Raw genomic sequence first — 20,288 nt, 5'->3', positions numbered from 1 at the left:
CTCCTCACAGTCTGAGAGGCACCACTGTGGTCTTTCCACCCCGCATCTGGTCCTTAAGCTTCAGCACCCCCATCGAGGGACCCTCCCCTGGGCTTAGTGCTCACCCTTGCACACGCTTTTGGTGTGTCACGTCTTAAATACAGGCAGTCGGTTGGTTACAAAAAAGCTTCCTTCTCTATAACCAGGGGACGGTGGTGTTGCCCTATTTTCTTAACCATTTTAGTCTTTGGGGAATTTTCATTACACGTGTTGGGCTTTCTGCTGATGGCTTGTTTGTGGGGCTGTTTCATGTTGGTTACTCCTGGGTTCTCAGCTGTTTTGATTAGCCTTGATGTCTGTAGGTTTCACGGACTGAAGGTTGCCCAGTAAGTAAAGAGTGGTCGCACCCTCTCCCTCTGGATCAAATGTCAGTTGTTACTGGGAACGCCATCTATACATCTGGTGGTGTTTCTCACGGGTTTGGGAAGGGAGGCCAGAGTAGAGACTCATCAGTACACAAGGTGGTTGAAATTTTTTTTGGCAAAGCAAGAAACCATGGTGTGTGTGTGTGTGTGTGTGTGTGTGTGTGTGTGTGTGTGTGTACGTGTATTTTGCTGGACTATTTTGTTAAATACCAGAGTGTTGATTTAACATGGGAAGGTATTGTGAGCATCGCTAGGTTAGTAGACTACAATTGTTACTATTTTTTAAATTTATTTTTTTACTAAAAAGGTTTTTGTTTTTTTCTTTTAATAAGTTCATTCATTTTTGAGAGGGAGAAACAGAGAGTGAGTGGGGAAGGGGCAGAGAGAGAGAGAGAGGGAGACACAGAATCGGAAGCAGGCTCCAGGCTCCAAGCTGTCAGCACACACCCTGACGCGGGGCTCAAACTCATGAACCGCGAGGTCATGACCTGAGGTGAGGTCAGACGCTTAACCAACTGAGCCACCCGGGTGCCCCAATTATTACTATTTTATGTAACTTCAACAATAAGTAAAGGAAGATTTATTTGTGCTTTACTAATATGCCTGGATTCTTTTTGTTGTTCTCCAATCAGCCTTTGTGGGGAGGGGTGCATTTTCAGTTCCACACAGTGATTGATTCTGATTTGGATTCTGATCCATCCCTGTGCCATTGGGCTGCTTTTTGGTCTCTTCTGTTTTTTTGGGTTTTTTTTGGGGGGGGGAGGGTGGTCTTTCTGTCCCCCCACCGCCCCTCAAATCCTGTTTCTTGAGCATCTCTCTAAGCAGGGCTGGCTAGTTGGTCTAAGCAGTACACAAGCAGGTTCTTGCTCTAGCTGATGCCTGGCACTCCCCATTGTGAACTGGGATCTCTACAATGAAGGAAGCGCTCGTATGAGGAAATTTGTGATAAATGTCAGGTTAGTTACACATAAAATAAAAATATGGCCATTTTCATGCGTGGAGGCAAGCAAATTAACAATTAACTGGTGCCTACAGTGTTAGGAAGGAAGTAAAGGAGGCTTTCCAAGACTCATTAGAATTCACATGCTAGAAGGAGTATCTTTCTTGCATGTGAGATTTTGTAAATGAAAGATGCCTAGTCAGGAGATACGTGCTGTGATTTGTAGACACCATGGATGAACTAGGGATCAGTATCTCCGTAGGACTGTGTCGGGAAGAGGCCTGACACGTAGATTAAGGCCAGTTTTTGGAATCCCTGAGAAGTTAGGACTTACCTATCGGCAGAGGGTGCCCAGAATTTGTTGGTGTTTCAGAGGGACTAGAGAAATATTTTTTTTTTCCTGCATTACAAGCGTCCATTAATGTAACGAATTGACATGGCTGGATTGGGGTCTGAAGAGATTGGGGGCGGGGAGACCGCACTCTGAGGGTGTGAGACGGGATCAGTGGTGCGCAGGCAGGTGCTGGGGGGCTGGCTGGGTGTAAATAAGGGCACAATATGAAGGTAATCGTGTATGTGTGATTGTATCATGTTTAAGCATACAAGGCTTGCTTGATACATCATGTGGCAAGATGGCTTTGCGATTCTCTCGTTACTCTGGGCTTAATTTAAAACTACAAAGCCATTCATTAATCCCGTGTCCTCAGATGCCGCCTACGATGTTGGAAATACCCAGGCACACACGTGGTTTGTGCACTGGCAGGCATGTTCTTGTACACGTACACACTCATGGCACCCATTTTATACCCGTGTATAACACCTAGCCTTTTAACCAAATTTATTGCCCTTTACGGCGATCCTGTGGTTTATGAGAAGGTGAGAGATACAGAGGCTCAATTAGGAAGAGTTTGCTTGAATTAGGGTCCTTTTTTTCCCCCCTTTCGTGTCTTGACTTACTGCCGCACGTAGATCTGTATCCTCTGATCGCTGCCTAATTCATTTTTAATTTTCCTTTGCTTCTCCAGGCCCAGGCTGCAAGCACAGAGGAAGTTTGCTCAGTCTCAGCCGAACAGTCCCAGCACAACCCCGGTGAAAATCGTGGAGCCGTTGCTGCCCCCTCCAGCTACTCAAATTTCTGACCTCTCTAAAAGGAAGCCCAAGACAGAAGATTTTCTTACCTTTCTCTGCCTTCGAGGTGAGACCGGGTTCCCCGTCGGGCAGGAAGGAGCACCCCACTGCAACAAAGAGGAAGACCCTGTTCTGAGCAGTAGATGTTAGCTGGGGTCAGCGTTGTAGACCGCTCGCTGGCCTGCTTTTGGTGGTCAGTTGGAAGTGACATGTGCCTTGAGTCTTCACATTTCTCCTTCTGTCTTCATTGATTTGACTCTTAAGTCCCCTTTCTTGGCTTCTCAACACCGTCTCCTAGTTGGTCGTTTCCAGCTGTAATGTTACAGCCTGACTTTTCCGGATCCCCCTTTCCAGAACCCCCACCATTCCACCACACGCGTGCTTTGCCAACATGGCGTTTTGTTCTGTGACTGGTTTTTTTTTTTTTTTTTTTCTTGGGGTGTCTTGAGTGGAGATAGTCTCCTTTGGTCATATTTTGTAAAGTCCGCCACAGGCCACATTGACTGAGGTTCACACTTTTCCACCCTACTCCTTTGGGAAGAATCCTACCAGTATTTTCCAAGTACAGTTGACCCTTGAATAGCATGGGCCCACTTCTCCATGGTGTTTTTGTGTTTGTTTTTTTCCTTTGTTGTTTTTGTGTTTTTTGCAGTAAATACAGTACTGTAGTGTAAGTATATTTGGTCTTATGATTTTGTTAATAACGTTCTTTTCCCCAGCTTCCTTTCCTATAAGACCACAAGATAAAATGCATACAGCATAGAAAATATGTGTTAATGGCCTATTTACACTATAGGAAAGTCTTTCGGTCAGCAGTGGGCTATTAGTAGCTAAGGTTTTGGGGGAGTCCTAAGTTCTACACGGGTTCCTACCGTGTTAGTGGGTTGATGCCCCAAGCTAACCTGCACATTGTTCGTCGTCAACTGAACGTAAAGGTGACAATCATGGCCCAAATATGTGGATTAACAGAGTGCAAGGTTGAGGATAAAATTTCATAATGAAGGATGAGTTGGGATTTACATGGCCTTCTTTGGGAAAGAGGTCACTGCAGGAACTGACTTCATTGGTGAAGAACATAGAAGGTTGCTTGGGAGCTTCGGGAACTTCTTAGGGCCTTGGTAGCTGCAGAGGAGTGTGTGATTAGAAAGCCATGATTGTGGAGACTTTTTGATGAGGTTACTTGACAGGCGCCAGGAGGACGTGGTCTTTGCTGTTGGTCATTTGGTGGAGGTAGGGCTTACGGTTCAGGGTTATGTACTTAAAAACTAGTGTTTTTTGAAATAAGTTACAGCAAGATTTAAGTATAGTAGAATTTTTTCTTAAACTGTGTGAGAATTTCTACCTTGTACCCCCTCACTCCTTAACACATTAGTGCATATTTTCTGAAAATAAGGACATTCGCAGTGATCCATTATTACCATTTAATCTTCCAGGCCCTCCTCCCTGATGGCTTCAAGTGCCCTTAGAGAGGGGAGGATCCTGGTCCCAGCTGAACATTGTCTTTAATTGTTGCCAGCTTACTCTGGATCAGGTCCTCAGCCTGTGCTTCGTGACCTTGACTCTTGAAGATTACAGGCTGGTTATTTTGTAGAATGGCCCTGCTCCGTTCCTGTGGTCTGGGGTCTCCTCATTAGATTTGCATTTTGCGTTTCTGGCAGGAATGTCCCAAAAGTGATGCTTCTCCTTGCATCCTGTCGAGTGGTACACAATTCTGGAAGGTCTATCCTTTCACAGTAATCACTCGATAAAGGTGGGTTTGTCAGGCTTCTCTGCAGTGAAGTGATCTCTTCCGCCCTTGTAATTTTTGTTTTGTTGGGAGGTTCTCTGGAGGTCCATATTCCATTTCTCCTCAAACACTGTTTCGTTTGTTTCACCTGTGTGGGCTCATTTCTTTAAAAAAAAAAAAAAAAAAAAAAAAATTTTTTTTTTTTTTTTTTTTTTTAATGTTTATTTAGTTTTGAGAGAGAGACAGAGTGAGAGGGGGAGACACAGAACCCGAAGCAGGCTCCAGCCTCTGAGCTGTGAGCACAGAGCCCGACGTGGGGCTCAAACTCCCGAAACATGAGATCATGACCTGGGCTAACCTGTCAGATGCTCAACTGACTGAGCCACTCCGATGCCTCATTTCTAATTTCATTCACAGTGTCCTTATCTATTACTTTTCAAAAAAAATATTTGAGTCTTTATTCAAAGATTAAAACTTTTTTTTTTTTTTTTTTTTAAGTACAGTCTACCCTCTACAACATCAGGCTCACAAGCCCAAGACTGAGTTGCATGTTCTGACTGAGCCAGCCAGGTGTCCTTCTATTCTATTTTTTTGTTTATTATGAGAGAGAGAGAGAGGAAGAATCCCAAGCAGGGATGTGGGGCTTGAACTCAGAAACTAGGAGATCATGATCTGAGCTGAAGTTGGACACTCAACCGACAGAGCCACATGGGTGCCCTGCCATGGCTTCATATTTACTCAAGGAAGGATCCACTGGTCTTGTTCCATTACGATGTCTGAAAATGGCTCTGTTGAGAATTGAATTTAGTTATGCAAGTTTTTACTGTGGAGTAGGTGTGACTCATTTTGAGAGAGGAATTTGTGCCATGCATACCTATATGTGCATTACTTACAAAAATACCTTCTGTGGTTTGGGAGATTTGGAGAAGGACCTTGCTTGCTTGGAGAGGCCTGCTGTAATTGCTTAAGTAAATTGCATCTGGGGAAAACTTACCCATTACCCAGCTTTGACGTTTCAAGGCTCTAGATAAAAGAGAACCATGTCTCTTTATAGCCACAATTTACTTTGCGTTCTCAGATGGAACAAAAGGTTTCGATAAATGAAATCTAGGAGTTATTTAAAACAATTCGGGGAAAAATGCTCTGAAACCTTGGAAATTTATTCCTGTGTTTTTGAGCCAGGCAATCAAATAGGTTTTCTTATTTGTTTTTAGCTGATAAACAGTAAGAGTTTGACACATAGTATTGCCGTCTTCTCTTTGTCTTAACAGTTTTTCGACATGAGGTATTAAAAGGCTGAGTCTTCTTTAGCTTTATATTTAAAAAAAAAAAAAAAAATCCTGTTTTTGTGAAGTCAGATGTGCTTTTACCTGAATTGGCTCCAAAATCCCCAAATAATAGGTGATTCCTATATGGTACCTTCATAGTCCTGGAAGTGGGGTGTATCATTAATTAGCTCGAGCAATTAATTGCCTATTAAACTTCCTATTTTGAAGCAGACAAGGGTCAAATAGATGATCTCTGCTGTGGTGGTACTTCAGTAATTTTCTTAATATTTGAAATGAAGAAAAATACGATGGTGAACTTTCTTTGGTCATGAAAGTAATCGATGTTTCTCTAGGGAATATCAACAGAAAAGATGGGGAAGGTAAAAGAGTAAATCCAAAATACCCTCCCTTCTGGTCTCCCAGAGACAACCCCTGGTCACCACGTCTCTGATGAAAATATGACTGAGCCTTCCGTGTGCATATATGATCTGTGCGTCCCCACCTCTGCGAACCCAACCTCTCTCCCAAAGGAAATGCGTTTGATTGTTATTGGCGCCGTCTGGTTTTCCTGCCTAAACATATCCCATAAATACTGGTTCTATTTTGTGGGCGCCTCCTCATTTATCAGATGCCTTGTGTACATTTAGACGTATTTCTGACTTTCTGGTATCAGCTGCTGCTGATGCATATCCGCGGTGAAGCTTTGCCTGGGCTCACGTTCTGTTCGGGAGTCGGCATTCAGGGATGTGATGCACATTCGAATACCTGCATTCTAATTCCCTCTTCTTGGGTGCGGGTTCCAAACCACAGAGACGGAGCCCCATAGTCCAGGTCCTCGTAGAGCGTCCCCGTTTACCTCATCAGCCTGTGGGTGACGGCGGGCACTGGTAGGGGTAAAACTCAGCCTTAAGCTCATTATTCATACGGAAGAATGTCTGGCTGCAGAAGTAACGAAGGAGTCCAATCAAAGACCTGGAAGTGATGTTTGTTGCCGAGGATTACAGGTCCTCCTTTTCTCTAGTCCCCTATTATTACCTGTGATCATATCGGTGCTAATTTAGAAGCTGGAAGAGAATAAATCTCGACCCAGGGAGGGGCAGAGAGAGAGGCAGACGCAGAATCAGAAGCAGGCTCACGGTGCCGGACGCCAGGCTCGAACCCATGAACTGCAAGATCATGAGCTGAAGCTTAACCGACTGAGCCACCCAGGTGCCCCGCGAATGGAGGTCTGTAAGCCTCATTGTTGGTTATTTATTCAGGATGTCCAGTGAGCCTGAGATCCTGCCTTCTCCCCACACCTCCATCAGGTATTTTCAACAAAAACCTTAGGATAGAGATTCCACCCCCCCCCCCCCCCCCATTAATACTACTAGGATTAGTGTCTATATGTAAACATCCTTGCCAGTTATTCAGGGTTAAAAATGCTTTAGCGATTTACAAAAATCAGAGACCTTTCAGCTAAGTTCAGCAAGGCTCTGTCCTTTCCTATTTAAGATCATGACCTAAAATTTCAAAAGGAAAAACAGGGAATGAACAGTGCAGTGGGGCCTGAAGTGTTTGCCTGCAGCGTATTTATCTTTAAATAGCTGCTTTGAAGGGGGTCCACACGTCTCCTGCCGGAGGCATAATTAGTATCTTTCACTGGTAAACCCGGGGAAGGGGGGATGGGGGTATGTGTCGTGTGCTGAGGTACGATCGCTGTTATTTCCTGTCAGCGGTCTCGTTATTCTTGATGAGTTGGGTCGTCTTCTCTTTGTTCTGACTATGATTATTAACAGATTAAAAAGCTTAACACCGGAGAGCCACGGCAGGTTAAATGATTCCCTTATTTACATTTTTCTCTTTATGGGGCACTGCAAACAAGGGGGGTTCCCAAAGGGGATTCCTGGAACATACACACACACACCTACACGGTTCTCCTGACCGTGGGTGGTGTCCCAGCGGAGCGTCACAGGCCTGCCTGGTGGAGAGAGCTTTTTTTCAGGGGAGAATTCCTGGGTGAGGAACCACACTGTCAGCCATTGTGAAGCGGTGCTTTCTGCTTGTGGACCTGCCTGCCTTTTGTTTCCAGAATCTTAGAGCATCTTCAGTGATCAGCTGTCATTCAATTGCTAATTAATTCAGCAAGCCTCTGTCGAACTCTTTTTATATGCTAGACACCTAGAAAACAGAGGTTAGAGACAGGAAAGCATAGACACATACAATAAGAAGACCTTGTACCCCAAATGGCACCCTGCCCAAGGCTGCCCGGGATGGCTGCTCTAAGGAAGTAACACTTGCTCAGGCTTTGTGGAAGGGAGAGGGGCCCAGCTTCTGCCAAGGCGTGGATTGGTACAGGGGTTTGGTGCTTGGGAGGCCCCAAGTTAAAGCAAGAAAGTGGGACGTGTCAAGGTCAGCTGGCCTCGCGTTAGACAAGCCGAGAAGCTGACGAGATGATTGACTTTACCTGGGCCCTTTAGGAAGATGATCCTGGTGGCTCAGTAGAAGAAGGCTTGAGGCCGCAGAAAGCCTCCCCACCCCCCACCTTCCGGTGGGGAGGTTATTGAGGCATCCAGGCACAGCCCTGGCGAATTTGAGATCTCTGGCAGGTGACTTAATCTGCTCTAAGCCCGTTTCTTCATTTGTAGCATGGGTAGATTGTGTCTGTAGCACAGAGTTGTTGTGGACTCAGAAACTACAGCTAGTGGGTGTTAAACAGGCCCAGCTGATGCCCATGGTGGCCATCCCGGGAGATTTAATTTCCTGAAGAGAAGAAGGCAGGAGTTGAGATTTAGGAAGGGACATTCTGAAAGACCAGCAGAGTAGACAAGACTGCAGGTAGCCCATTGCGGGCCTTACTGACCAAGAGCTCGTAAGTTGATGGAGTACTGGCTTTGGCTATTGGGGACGAGATGTTAAGTAGGGCACATGCAAAAGCCTGGGGCGGCTTAGAGGTCACAGGATGAAAGGGGCTTAACCCGCTAGAAAGCAATTAAGTAGTCCTTCAGCTGCAAGGAACACTTCAGTGCTAATAAAGATTCGGGAGCAGAATGGGAATGCTTTACGCCGTATGCGATCTTTGGGGAGGAAGCCACACTGTGTCACAGTGGTGCACACCTTTTCTTGAAGGTTCCTTCAGAGACGTGTTGCATCGTAGTTTTTGAGAGAAAAATGGGATCCGAAACGGTATTCTCCTTGCCTTGAGGGTTTCAGTGGCTACCCTCTCTTTTCTGCAAATCAAACCAGCCTCCTATGCTTGGTTTTCCAGAAGAGTCCGTGTTACATGGCTGAATTCTGCTGAGCAAGCAATTTATTTGCCAGGATAGTTTATCAGGCTAGTTAGGAAGAAATATGAAACCCTGGAATTCTTAAGCGCGGAGGATTGGGGGGGGGGCGGTGGGAGGGGGGGAAAGGATGGATCCCTTTTAATTGCTCTGTGACCTTGATCAGTTGTTAAGATTCCAAGACATTTTGTTCAGAGGACTGGCCGAGCTCCAGGCCAGCTGGCCTCTGACCAGGCTTTGCCCTCCCTGGAGATAAAGCATGCTTCACGTTTTCCCAGCCAGTGGCTGTTGGCACGGATTCAGTAGCGTTCCTCACAGTCAGTTTGGCCTTCTCTGTAATTTCTAGAGATCCCCTTAGTATTTCCTGTCCTTTCCGAAATCCATTTAGAGAAGGTAGATGGGGGTAAAAGTAAGGACAGCCCTATTTTGTTTGCTGAGCACCTTGCTGGCTGCCGAGGTGTCGTTGTTCTGATACCACTGAAGTCCTCAGTACTATTCACCTTAAAAATAAAACTCTGTTCCCGTACCAGCAAAAATGGGCTTCTTTGGGAATAGCAGGGAATTGGAGTTCCGACGTACAAGCAAACCGTAGGCAAACCCATCAAAGAAGAAGAAGGCTTTACGGAGGAGGAAGTTGGGGAAGGGGTTATTTCAAAAGAAAAGTCCATTGGAGAAAAGCATGTGTGCAGCGTGGTGATCATTTCTCAGGGCTGAGTTGCAGGGGGTATGGATTTCTTCCAGGAGACGGGATGGACATCCTTCCCTGTTGGGGCCCGTAATTGATGACTTTCTCCTGTTGCCATTCTGTTGGGGCCTGTAATTGACGCTTCTTTCTGTAATTTACATCGATGGTACCTCTCCCCTTTCTAGCGTCCCAACTCTAATGAGGTTTCCCTTTATTAATTTTCACAGTGTGCATGTCCCCCAGGCAAGGTGACCCTTCAGTGTTCAGTGTTAGGATTTGTGGATGCTTTGCATGATGGAGAGAGAGACTTTGCGGTTGGAATAGTGGCTGTGTGACCTTGATAAAGCCACTTTTCTGACTTGTTTGCACTTCCAAACTTGATGAGTAGAAGTTATGTACCATCGAGCCCATCATAGCTGCCATATGGTGTGATTGGTGTGTTCATTTGAGGTAGAGCTAGAGAGACCTAATTGCATTTGATGGGATGTGTATTTGTGTGTGTTTTAAGCCGCGTGTATAAATAACAAACCTGGGAAAGGCTGTAAGGGGGAGGATTCCAGCTGTTAATTAAAAGTTGGCTTCTCCTGTTGCTACTATGGGCAGGTCGGCAGGAGTTGACAGTTGTTGGGAGTGAAAGTGGTTCTCACTGCTAGGAGTCCGTCCTGTTAGGACTCTGGCAGGTGGGACAGGTGCCCTAACTTTGGGGAATTTCCCAGGTGCCCACGGGCTGTAACAGAGGAGGAGTGTCCTGGGAAAGACCAGACCAGCCAGGCGGTGAGGAGGTCGGTGCTTCTTCCCTGTTCTTAGAAGACTTTCACATGGCTGAAGGTTTCGAGCTCTCACTCAACATTCTCCCTGAACTCCCAGTTCCAGAAATCCTCTGGCTTGTTGAGTCCACTTTGCACATCTGCACCCCCATAGCTTGTTATCCTCCTGGTGCTCCTCCCATTTAGGAAAGCAGATAGGAGAGAAACTGCTTTTGCTCTTACCTACGTAAAGTTACAGGACCGTCTGATCTTTACAGTTCTGAGTTTTTGTCCCCGAAGCCACACATTAACCTAGCATCCACTTGGGTGGGAGCTGCTTACAGTGCATTGGCGTATGTTACCTCGTTCCCTTTGGGGTTATCACGCTTGTTCCAACTGAAGACCACCTCCTCCTCCCCGTACAGACAAGGAAACTGAGTCTCACAACCAATGAGCGCGTGACCGCCCAGCTGACGCTTCATCCTAGATTTTTGGATTCCGTGTAGGGTCTTTGCCAGTGAATTGGATTTGCACAGGTCACAAGGAAGAGCAGACCTAGGACGGGCATCAGGTGTAGGCAGCTCCAAACCCCTTTAGGAATTAGGGGTTCCCTTTGAATTTGGCCCGTGCCCTGCTGAATGTATCCCTGGTAGTGCCAGAAATGACTTAAGCTGAACGTTTTAAAATTTTACCATAATTTTAATTACCTTTCCTTTAGGACCAGTGATGTTAATTTTCTACTGATCTGATAGAGATAAATCATTTAAGACATGTGGATCTCTTTAAAATTTTTTTTTAATGTTTATTTCTGAGACACAGAGAGACAGAGCATGAGTGGGGGAGGGCCAGAGAGAGAGGGAGACACAGAATCCGAGCAGGCTCCAGACCCCTAGCTGTCAGCACAGAGCCCGACGCGGGGCTCGAACTCACAGACTGCGAGATCATGACCTGAGCTGAAGCCGGACGCTCAACTGACTGAGCCACCCAGGCGCCCCACGTGGATCTCTTTAAAAAGAAAATCACGCAGGGCGCCTGGGGTGGATTTAGAGTCCAACTTCAGCTTAGGTGGTGGTCTTGAGTTTTGTGAGTTCAAGCCCTGCATCCCATCAGTGCAGAGCCTGCTTCTGATTCCCCCCCCCCCGCCCCCCGTCTTCTCTCTCTCTCTCTCTCTCTCTCTCTCTCTCTCTGTGCCCCTCCCCGGCTTGTGCTCTCTCAAATGAACATTAAAAAAATATATATTTTAAATAGCACACGGAGTAGTTGTATATGGTGAGTCATCTTCAGGCACATGACAGTGGATGAGGTTTGGGAACTCTGGTAAGTAAGTTCTTCGCTGGTGAATTATAAAGGCTGACCTGGAAGGGACCAAGCAACATTGCCATTCACTGTTTTCTAGCTGTTCCACATCCTTCGTGTTTACCTGTGGGGGGATGAGGGCAGACCTCTGCTCTGTTTGGCATGCTAGTGCCCAGAATAGTGCCTTGGACGTACACGGATGAATGAACCAAGGCAGTCACAACTGCCTTTTTCTGTGACTCTCCCATGTCGACGATCGGAGCTTTTCTTCTCACTCAGGAAATCAGTAATTACCCCTCTACCCCCACCCCCCCGCGGTGCCTACCAGTTTACTCTGAAGTTTTGTTCTAAAATTGCATAATGACAGTAGGGGCCGGCTGCTTTTCATATTCTGTGTGTGTAGCCTAAAGATCAATCGTGGAAATGCCAACTCGGTGGGCCAGGCGGGTTTATTAGGTCAAGCTACGGAATTGGACTCCCCAGCTAACAGTGTGCAGGGAATCCCTTTAGGGTCTTTCCAAAATAGAACTGAGCTATGTTTAGCTTGTTAAGATAACTGGTCGGGGGAGGGAAGATAATGGGAAGGAGGGCTTGTTATGTGTACATGATTATGATTCATGGAGAAGAATCCAATTTTATAGAAACCACAGCCCAAATTAGAGAAAGCAAGCTTTTGGATTAAAATGATTTCTGTTGTGGTTGTAACATACCACAGTTTGATTTTTGTCCAGATGAAAACATTTGGTTTTCACTTCAGTAAATATTGTGGAGACATTGCCAGCTAATTCTGAAAAAGTAATGAAATACGGCTTTGGCAAAGTGCACATGCATTCTGTACTCCCGAATCCACTTATCTGATCCAAGTTCAGATTTTTTCCCACATTTGCTAATGCACTTGAATAATCAGAAGAGAAAATCTGCCTGTAATTCTAGTAGAAAACTGTATCCCCTCAATACACTTTTATCATCTATGGGGTAGAAAAGAACTCTTCCTTCTTTACTCCTCCCCAAATACACCCCCCCCCCCAAACACATTCCTTAAGTCTTTTGAAACATTCACCTTTCATTGATGACCCCTTTAGAACTACAGTTTGTAGGGGAGGCAGGATGTAGTTCTGTGTGGGAAGTCAGCCTCTCTGCCTTGTGGTGAATGGCGTTAATGGCGTGAATGGCGTTAAGGTCGTGAATGGCGCTTGTCCCTTGACTTGGGGAGACCACCCTGGGAGCACCAGGGCAGAGCTCAGACTGAGGGCTGCTGAGCCCTTTCTGTGAGACCCCTCGTATTTCCTGTCTTTGCTGGTGTTTTGCAGCAGGTGAGCCTTGCTGTGGAAAGGGAAGATCTCTTTGGCAAAGTTCTTTGGTGTTGTGAGACCACCGGGCCCTCTCTCCCTGATGTTTGCAGTCCTGTAATACCTGTTTTCCCGAATGCTAGACCCACAGGGAGCTTTTCCAGAGTCTGCCTCATTGACAGTTGGAGTAAAGAATTTTCTCTCATAAATTGTCTAGAGATGAATCTTATTTCTAAAGGTTTTTTTTTTTTAATTTTTTTTTAATGTTTATTTATTTTTGAGAGAGACAGAGACAGAATGTGAATGGGTTAGGGGCAGAGAGAGAGGGAGACACAGAATCCGAGCTGTCAGCACAGAGCCCGACGCGGGGCTTGAACTCACGAGCTGTGAGATCATGACCTGAGCCGAAGTCAGACGCTTAACCGACTGAGCCACCCAGGCGCCCCTAAAGGTTTTGTTTTTTTAAAAAAGATTGGTTTTAATGTTTATTGTGTGTGTGTGCACATGCGTGTGAGAGAGAGAGAGAGGGAGAGGGAGAGGGAATCCAAAGCAGGCTCCAGGCTCTGAGCTGTCAGCACAGAGCTCCCCACTGGGGCTTGAACCCACGAACTGCAGGGTCATGACCTGAGCCAGAAAAGTCGGACGCTTAATCCACTGAGCCACCCAGGTGCCTCGAGGCGAAGCTTATTTCTAATGTACCAGGATCTATAAGCTGCATGCTATTTTTGATGAAAACTATTTTGACGAAAAACATACGTACTCTTCTATTTTCGAATACTGCTTTCACTTTCTGTGGACGCTGGGTCAATATGATTACGTAAAACACCCGTTCACCCATGTTTATACTGAGGAATGTGGGGTAATTTCCACTAGTGATAAATAACCCAGACCGCCGTGTGCTTTTAGGGTTTTAAACTTCCCTTTCTTTCATCTTTTCCTGTGTCTTAAGAGATTCCTCTTTCTCTAAACTGATTGGTAAATTAGATAATCGAGCTTGAATCTAGGCTAAGAAGAAATAAATGTGCTCTATGTGAATGCCTTTTAACTAGTTGTGGTTCCTGACACGCTTGGTATTTCCTTTTATGGATTTTAGCTGTTCTCCAGGTATTTGCATATAGCCGTGTTTCTCTGTCACCTTGATTATTTTCACTTGAGCATAAAATAATGGGATGCCTTTTTTTTTTTTTTTTTTTTTTTTTTTTTAAATAACCGGTTTTGTCTCTGTGAGACTCAAAGCTCCTTTTGCTTTTTGCCCGGGTTCTGGTTTCTCCTGATCAGAATGCTAGCTTTCCAGATGGACATGCCAGCAGGGACTTCGAGGACGTACGTAGCCACATGGCGACAGAGTGTCACATTCTGTTGGATGCAGCGTCCTGCGCTTGCTTCGGTTTGACTGCGAACTTCGTGAAGTGGAAGGTGATGAGGGTACCCAGGAAAATTCTGGAGGTCTGTTCCTTCTGGGGCGGAAGCTCACGGTTCACGAGGTGGCTTCTGGTAGACAGGTTGTTGTGGGCTGGCAGTGGCTTTGTGAACGCAGGCTAAACGACAGCAGGGCCATACCCAGGGGGAGACGGGTTGTTTGCAGTGAGTGGCGGGAGTTGGTGCAAGGCGAGGACGTAAACTTAAGGACATCCCCACCTTGCCTCTTTGAGGATGCTTTCTTTATCTTTGGGTCCAGACCAGTGGGTCAGTCATCTGACCAGAACCACAGTCCCCTCTCAGTGTGAGGGAGATCTGCGTTTCTCCCTGTGCCCCAGAACGTAGGGCGGATCGGCTCGTTCCGCAGCTGACGGTGGGGCCCCCTCCCTCAGGACTTGGTGGCGGTCCGAGTTTCCGTCTGAGACTGTCCCTCAGAGACGGCCCATCCCGGTTCTTCGCATCTTACACGTCCCTGTGTTAGCCTCTGACTCTCTTCTAGAATATCTAGGAGGTTACGACAGTGTGTTTGCTTGCTGAGAAGCCGTTAGAACGGATGCATGCAAAAGATTGGTTGTTTGCTGCTTTTGTGGAAGCTGTTACCCTGTGAGCTTTTCTTCTGGGAATATTGACGGAACTTGGATGCTTTTTAGCCATTCTCTCCACTTTGGTTCTTTGGAACATAAGGTTCACCCCATTCTCTCAAAATCATGAGTATAAGGAATGGAATAGTGCATTCGTGATGCTTATCCAAGGCAGGAGCTTTTAAAAACCCATACCAGAGGGCCGCCTGGGTGGCTCAGTCAGTTAAGTGTCTGAGTCTTGATTTCAGCTCAGGTCACGATCTCACGGTTCACGAGTTGGAGCCCTGAGTCGGACTCTGCACTGACATTGTGGAGCCTGCTTGGGATTCTCCTCTCCTCCCCTCCCCTCAATAAACTAATAATAAAACACACCCAAAATAAATAAACTTAAAAAAGCCTCTACAGATTCTGTTAAAGTGGAAGTTAATTCCTTTTTATATGTTGCACCTGGATTTCAGCTGATTCTATTTGAAACATAGACCATTTTTCTCAGTCTTAATCCCTCCCCTTTTTTAGTTTTTGTTTTTAAAGATGACCTCCCATTAGCCTTGGTTGCAGAGTTCACTGCCTTTCCTGCTGAGAGGAGACTGGGGAAGGCTGGAGGGGCAGCTGCCACCCCCTGCCCCCAGCACATCCCTTCCCCTGCTGCCCCCCTGGCTGGCCGCTGCGTCCTCGGGTTGCCGTGTGCTCTCCACACACGCCTGTTCTTCTCTGTGCTGGTCCGCGTGTCCCAAGATGGAGCCCAGGGAGGCTCTTCGTTAGAAGAAATCAGACCTGGGTCTTTTAATCCGGAAGGAATTTGAAGAGATGACCCACCCATACGTCACATATGTGCCAGGATGAGTTAGAGCCCATGGGAAAATCCATCCATCTCTGTCTCATGAGTGCTGAAATACAGTTAGCCCAGCGTTTTCTAAAGTATACCTGAGCAGTTAGACTTGGGAACAAGGATCCACCAGCACTGGTTGTTTGACTGTACCTCGCCTACCCTGTGCACAGCCTGACTGCAGACCTCCCGAGTTGGAAACGGGAGAGTGCTGTCCCCTTTTCCTAGTCAGTCTCCTGATTATAAAACCACTTTAGAACAAGTATAGATACATATTGTTCCAGGGGAAGTATGGCCAGATAGTTTTTCCTTTTCTTTTCCTTACTTTGCTTTTCTGTTTATAAGAACCTTCCTTCTATCAAAAACCTGCTTCTAATTGGAGATGATCAAAAGGGAGGGGGGGAAAAACAGGTTAATCGCTTTTGTTAGCCTGTAGCCAAGTCTCTTCTGCCAGGTACATCCCTGTGGAGTTTCATTTCTACCTAGTGCTGTGACCCACGTCATTTTGGGGTTTTTAACATGCACAAAAGGTCATGACTGCAGCAGACGGAAGGTGGCTTGGAGAGCTGTCTGTGTGCTCTTTGCATTTCTGCAGGGCGGGTATTGGGGTGGCGACCTCTGTTCCCTGATGCTGCTCATTCACTTCTGTGTCCTTGTTGGATCGTGTGGCCCAGAAGCCGGACAGGGATGGTTCTAGACACCTCCACTGGGAAGGGGAGCAGATCGGTTACCTGTGTCTTTGTTGCTATCCCGGAGCATTAGCTCATTCACAGGAAAGTGGGCAAGAGAAGAAATGAATTTCACACTTCATAGGTCTTCGGCTGCTTGGTAGTAACTCTTTCCTAAAATACTTCATGGTTAAGAAGATTAAAATTGTTGGGCACCGGGGTGGCTTAGCTGGTGAAGCTTCTGACTTCTGCTCAGGTCATGGTCTTGTGGTTTGTGAGTTCGAGCCCAGCATCGGGCTCTGTGCTGTTGATGCAGTTTTGGGGTGACAGTGGGATGGTCTGGAGCTGACTGCCAGGAAAGAATTCTTGAAGATGTCTTTGGTACAAAAAGGTGACTTTATTAAAGCGCAGGGACAGGACCCGTGGGCAGGAAGAGCTGCGTGGGGTTGTGACAGGTAACTCATCATATACCCTCAGGCTGGGAGGGGGTCAGGGATAGAGTAAGTCTCCAAGGAATTTTGGAAGCAAGGTTTCCAGGACCTTGAGGGGCTAGCTGTTACTAGGGAAACACCATTTATTACCGTTTAATAAAATCTGTCACGAGACCCTTCAGATGCATATTGAGGGAGGAGGGGGGCATAAGCTTGGGGTATAATCGCCAGCATATATCTTAAGGCAGTTGTGATAAAGGAAGTAGACTTACAGGATCCTTGAGGTTGGGATAATGTTAAGCTAAGGTTCTCTTTTGCCCCCAGCAAAGTGTCCTCATCGAGGCAGCTGAGCTCCTAGAGGGAGGTCACTCTGCCGGTTTCAAAGACTTGTCAGTGGGCCATAGGCAGCAAGGGATAATTTTCCATTTGCCTTAACTTCCCTGCATACCATGGCAAGCACTGAGACCCCTTTCCTTTGTTCTCGGGTAGCTGGGGGTGTCCGAGGAATATTACACATATTCCACCGGTGTGGGGAGGGGGGTGGATGTGGGCACCAGCCTGTATTTTGCCCCCTCAGCTTGCCCCACGCCCCCTCATCAGTCAGCACGAAGTCTGCTTCAGATCCTCTGTCTCCCTCTCTCTCTGTCCCTCCCCTGCTCATGGTTCTTGTTCTCTCTCTCTCTCTCTCTCTCTCTCTCTCTCTGAAAAATAAATACTAAAGATTATAGTTGTTGCTAGAAATAATTTGGGAGAATTTCTTTGGATTTTTAAGTAGCCTCTGGTCCTAAACAATATACCAGTGAGTTGTGTCATCTTTAAGTGGTCATTGTTTGATAAAGAACCATATCGTGCTGCTTCATATTAGCAACCTTCTTTTCTGGTGTTCCTGCTTTATCTTAAATGCAGAAATGAAAACATCTGGGGGCATGAGGAGGTTAAGGTGTAAAAGGAGTGTGAGGGATGTGGGGTTTTCTTAGGTTTTTGTTTTGTTTTTTTAATCCAGTACTTTTAATTAGTCTTGTGCAGGAATTTATTTAATAATTTTACATGCTATTAACCTGATCGTAATATCAAAGTAGCTTCCAAATACATTGCGATTTTTGGGGGATCCGTGTCTGTGACTCACCTCATGTGAATTCAAGACCATTACTGTATGTAGGAAGTGTTGTATTCTCTGTTACTGCCGCTTGGTTTGTCTTTCACTTTGAAATTCATTTGTTTAAATTCACATTAAGTTGAGTAAGTTAAGTGCATAACCCAGAATAGCCTTTGTCTCTTCCTTGACATCGTGAATAGGTGTTTTTAATTTTACTTCCCCCACCCCCACCCCCTCACAACTATTCATATGAGCTAGAAATTCTTTTGATTTGTTGTGTTGGGTGAATGGCACCATCTCCCTACTGGGGCGATTTTGCTTGAAATCCGTTGAAAGGACACAGATGGAGTTTTATTTCCTGGGGGATGTTTGAAAAACAAAAGTGGCGGTGGAGACGAACAGCTTTGTGTTCTCTGCTCAGGCCTGAGGATTCCGGTTCGTGCCTTAATAAATGTCTCCATGTGTAGGGCCCCTTCTGGAAGGGGCGAGGACCCGGGCCTGTGTTCACGAGCCCTCTTCCCTTAAACCCACCAGGCTCTCCTGCGCTGCCCAACAGCATGGTTTATTTCGGAAGCTCTCAGGACGAGGAGGACGTCGAGGAGGAAGACGATGAGACGGAAGACGTCAAAACGGCCACCAACAATGCTTCATCTTCATGCCAGTCAACCCCCAGGAAAGGAAAAACCCACAAGCACGTTCACAATGGACATGGTAGGTGGGCTCTTGGTTCCGGGGGTAGCGACAAGGTGAAAGCCACAGCTCCGACTTCGAGAGCTGGGACGGGTCGTCTGTGGACGTGAAAGACCCGGGTGAAGGTTGCGTAGCCGCTTGGCGATCAGGCTAGTCCTGGACGCTTCTCTCGGTGCCAGGCTCTTGCAGAGAGAGGAGTACGTGCCCGTACGTCTTGGTGTGTTCCAGCTGAACAGAATAAGACGTGGCGATGGGTGTTTCTCGCAGGGTAGAGGCGACGTTGAATCTCGTAAGAGCCGCAGGTGATAGCGATCGGAAGAGGACAAGGTCACGTCTAAACAGGGATGGTTAGGAAGCACTCCTGAAAAATCTTCCCATGATCAACTTAAACTGTGATTTTTTTTTTTTTCTTAGCGGGAGGAGGTCACGTAGAAAGAGAACTGTTACTGAGCACGTGAGATCCAGTAAACGCACGTATATTGTGTACCCGACTGAGTTTTTTTTTTCTCCCTGTGCTCCCGTGGGTGGCAGGAGGACACGAGTGGATGTCAGTGAGGAAGCTACTTAGGTGAGGGGGCTGTGGAACGTGTTCAGTGGCTTTCCAACAAGGAAGTGACGTGATTGGAATTGTGCCGGGAGTAGATGAAACCGGCCTCCGGGGTGAGGATTACATGGAGGGAAGGGAGCGAGGAAGGGGAAACCCGCTCCAAAGGTTGTAATTGTGGTCAGCCACCTGGCCAGAGGTGACAAGGGACTGAGAGTTGGCCATGGGGCTCTCACTGGGAGGAGGAGGGGCTGGATGGTAGGCTTACAGCCCCGACCCGGGAGTGGCAGAAAACCAGTGCTATCAGTAAGTGATTGAGGCAAAGGAAGAGGTCTCCCTTTTCCCCCCTCCATGACTGCCTTGAGCTACCACTTGTTTCTCTGGACCCAGGGGGATATAGAGGCTCGGGTCAGGCACAGGCCTAGACATAATGGGAATGTGTCTGGCTTTCGCCGTTGGGGAGCATTTTTCCCTTGTCAGTATAACGAGTGTTTGTCCTGCCCCTTGCTGGGGACTGAGTGCAGGAGGCATGCAGATATAGCAAAGGCTGTGACCCGCTTTTTAAGAACTTCACAGTTTAGTCGGGGAAATGGGGTTCATAACCTCAGTGCAGAATACAAAATGGCGACTGAATGTTAACCTTCCAAGAACAAGGTTTCCACCTGCGGCTGTGATCGTCAGAAGTCTTGATGGTTGGAAGAGAGCTACGTATAGGAGTTGGAATACAGGTGTAGGTATAGAGGTGAACTTGACATGCACGATCATGAACTGGGGTGCGTCGCCAGGTTGTGGGGTGACTGTCCCACCCGAGTTTGGGGGGTGGTGTTCTTCAGGGTGACTGGGAATGACCAAATGGAGTCGATAACATGCCCCGCTGGGCAGAAGGAATGGTTGGAATGTGGAGAGTGGGAAACCGCGGAGGATTTTTGATGTGGAAATAAGATTAAAGAGATCCAAGGAGCCCAGCCCGGAAATAACCATTGAGGGGCTGGACTTGGGAACATACGATGGTTCACGTGTGCGCAAGGGCCTTTTGAAGCAAAGGTGAGCAGCTTTTCACTACTGTCTGGAGAACCAAGGCTGGAGGTAATAGAACAGGAGTTAGGAAGGGAGGTGGTTTGAGGGTAGTTAAGGACTTTATTATCTGCCGAATTTGCATCGATGGTAAAAGGCAAAGATCCAGAGGACGGACTGGAAATTTATCGTCCCAGAGCTGCCGGCCGAGGCGTTCAGAAGGGGGCTGAGCTTTCTGAGGTAGGATGAAGCAGGAAAGGAGACTTGTGGAGAT

The 20,288-nt window shown here is 46.8% G+C and overlaps 1 protein-coding gene across 7 annotated transcripts in view; it reads left to right on the top strand.

Annotated features, from left to right (window-relative positions):
* JARID2 (jumonji and AT-rich interaction domain containing 2) overlaps positions 1–20,288 on the top strand; it is a 272,087-nt gene that overhangs the window by 194,108 nt on the left and 57,691 nt on the right. For all 7 annotated transcript variants that reach the window (XM_078446618.2, XM_078446619.2, XM_081795699.1 and 4 more), the window contains 2 exons: positions 2,370–2,539; positions 18,301–18,477. In XM_078446618.2, the coding sequence (XP_078302744.1) occupies positions 2,370–2,539; positions 18,301–18,477 (347 nt within the window). The remainder of the gene's footprint in view (positions 1–2,369; positions 2,540–18,300; positions 18,478–20,288) is intronic.

Source organism: Panthera onca, chromosome B2 (genome assembly GCF_046562875.1).
Source record: "Panthera onca isolate mPanOnc1 chromosome B2, mPanOnc1 haplotype 2, whole genome shotgun sequence".
NCBI lineage: Eukaryota > Metazoa > Chordata > Mammalia > Carnivora > Felidae > Panthera > Panthera onca.
The sequence above is the reverse complement of the archived record's forward strand: the minus strand, read 5'-3'. Positions and strand labels throughout refer to the sequence as shown.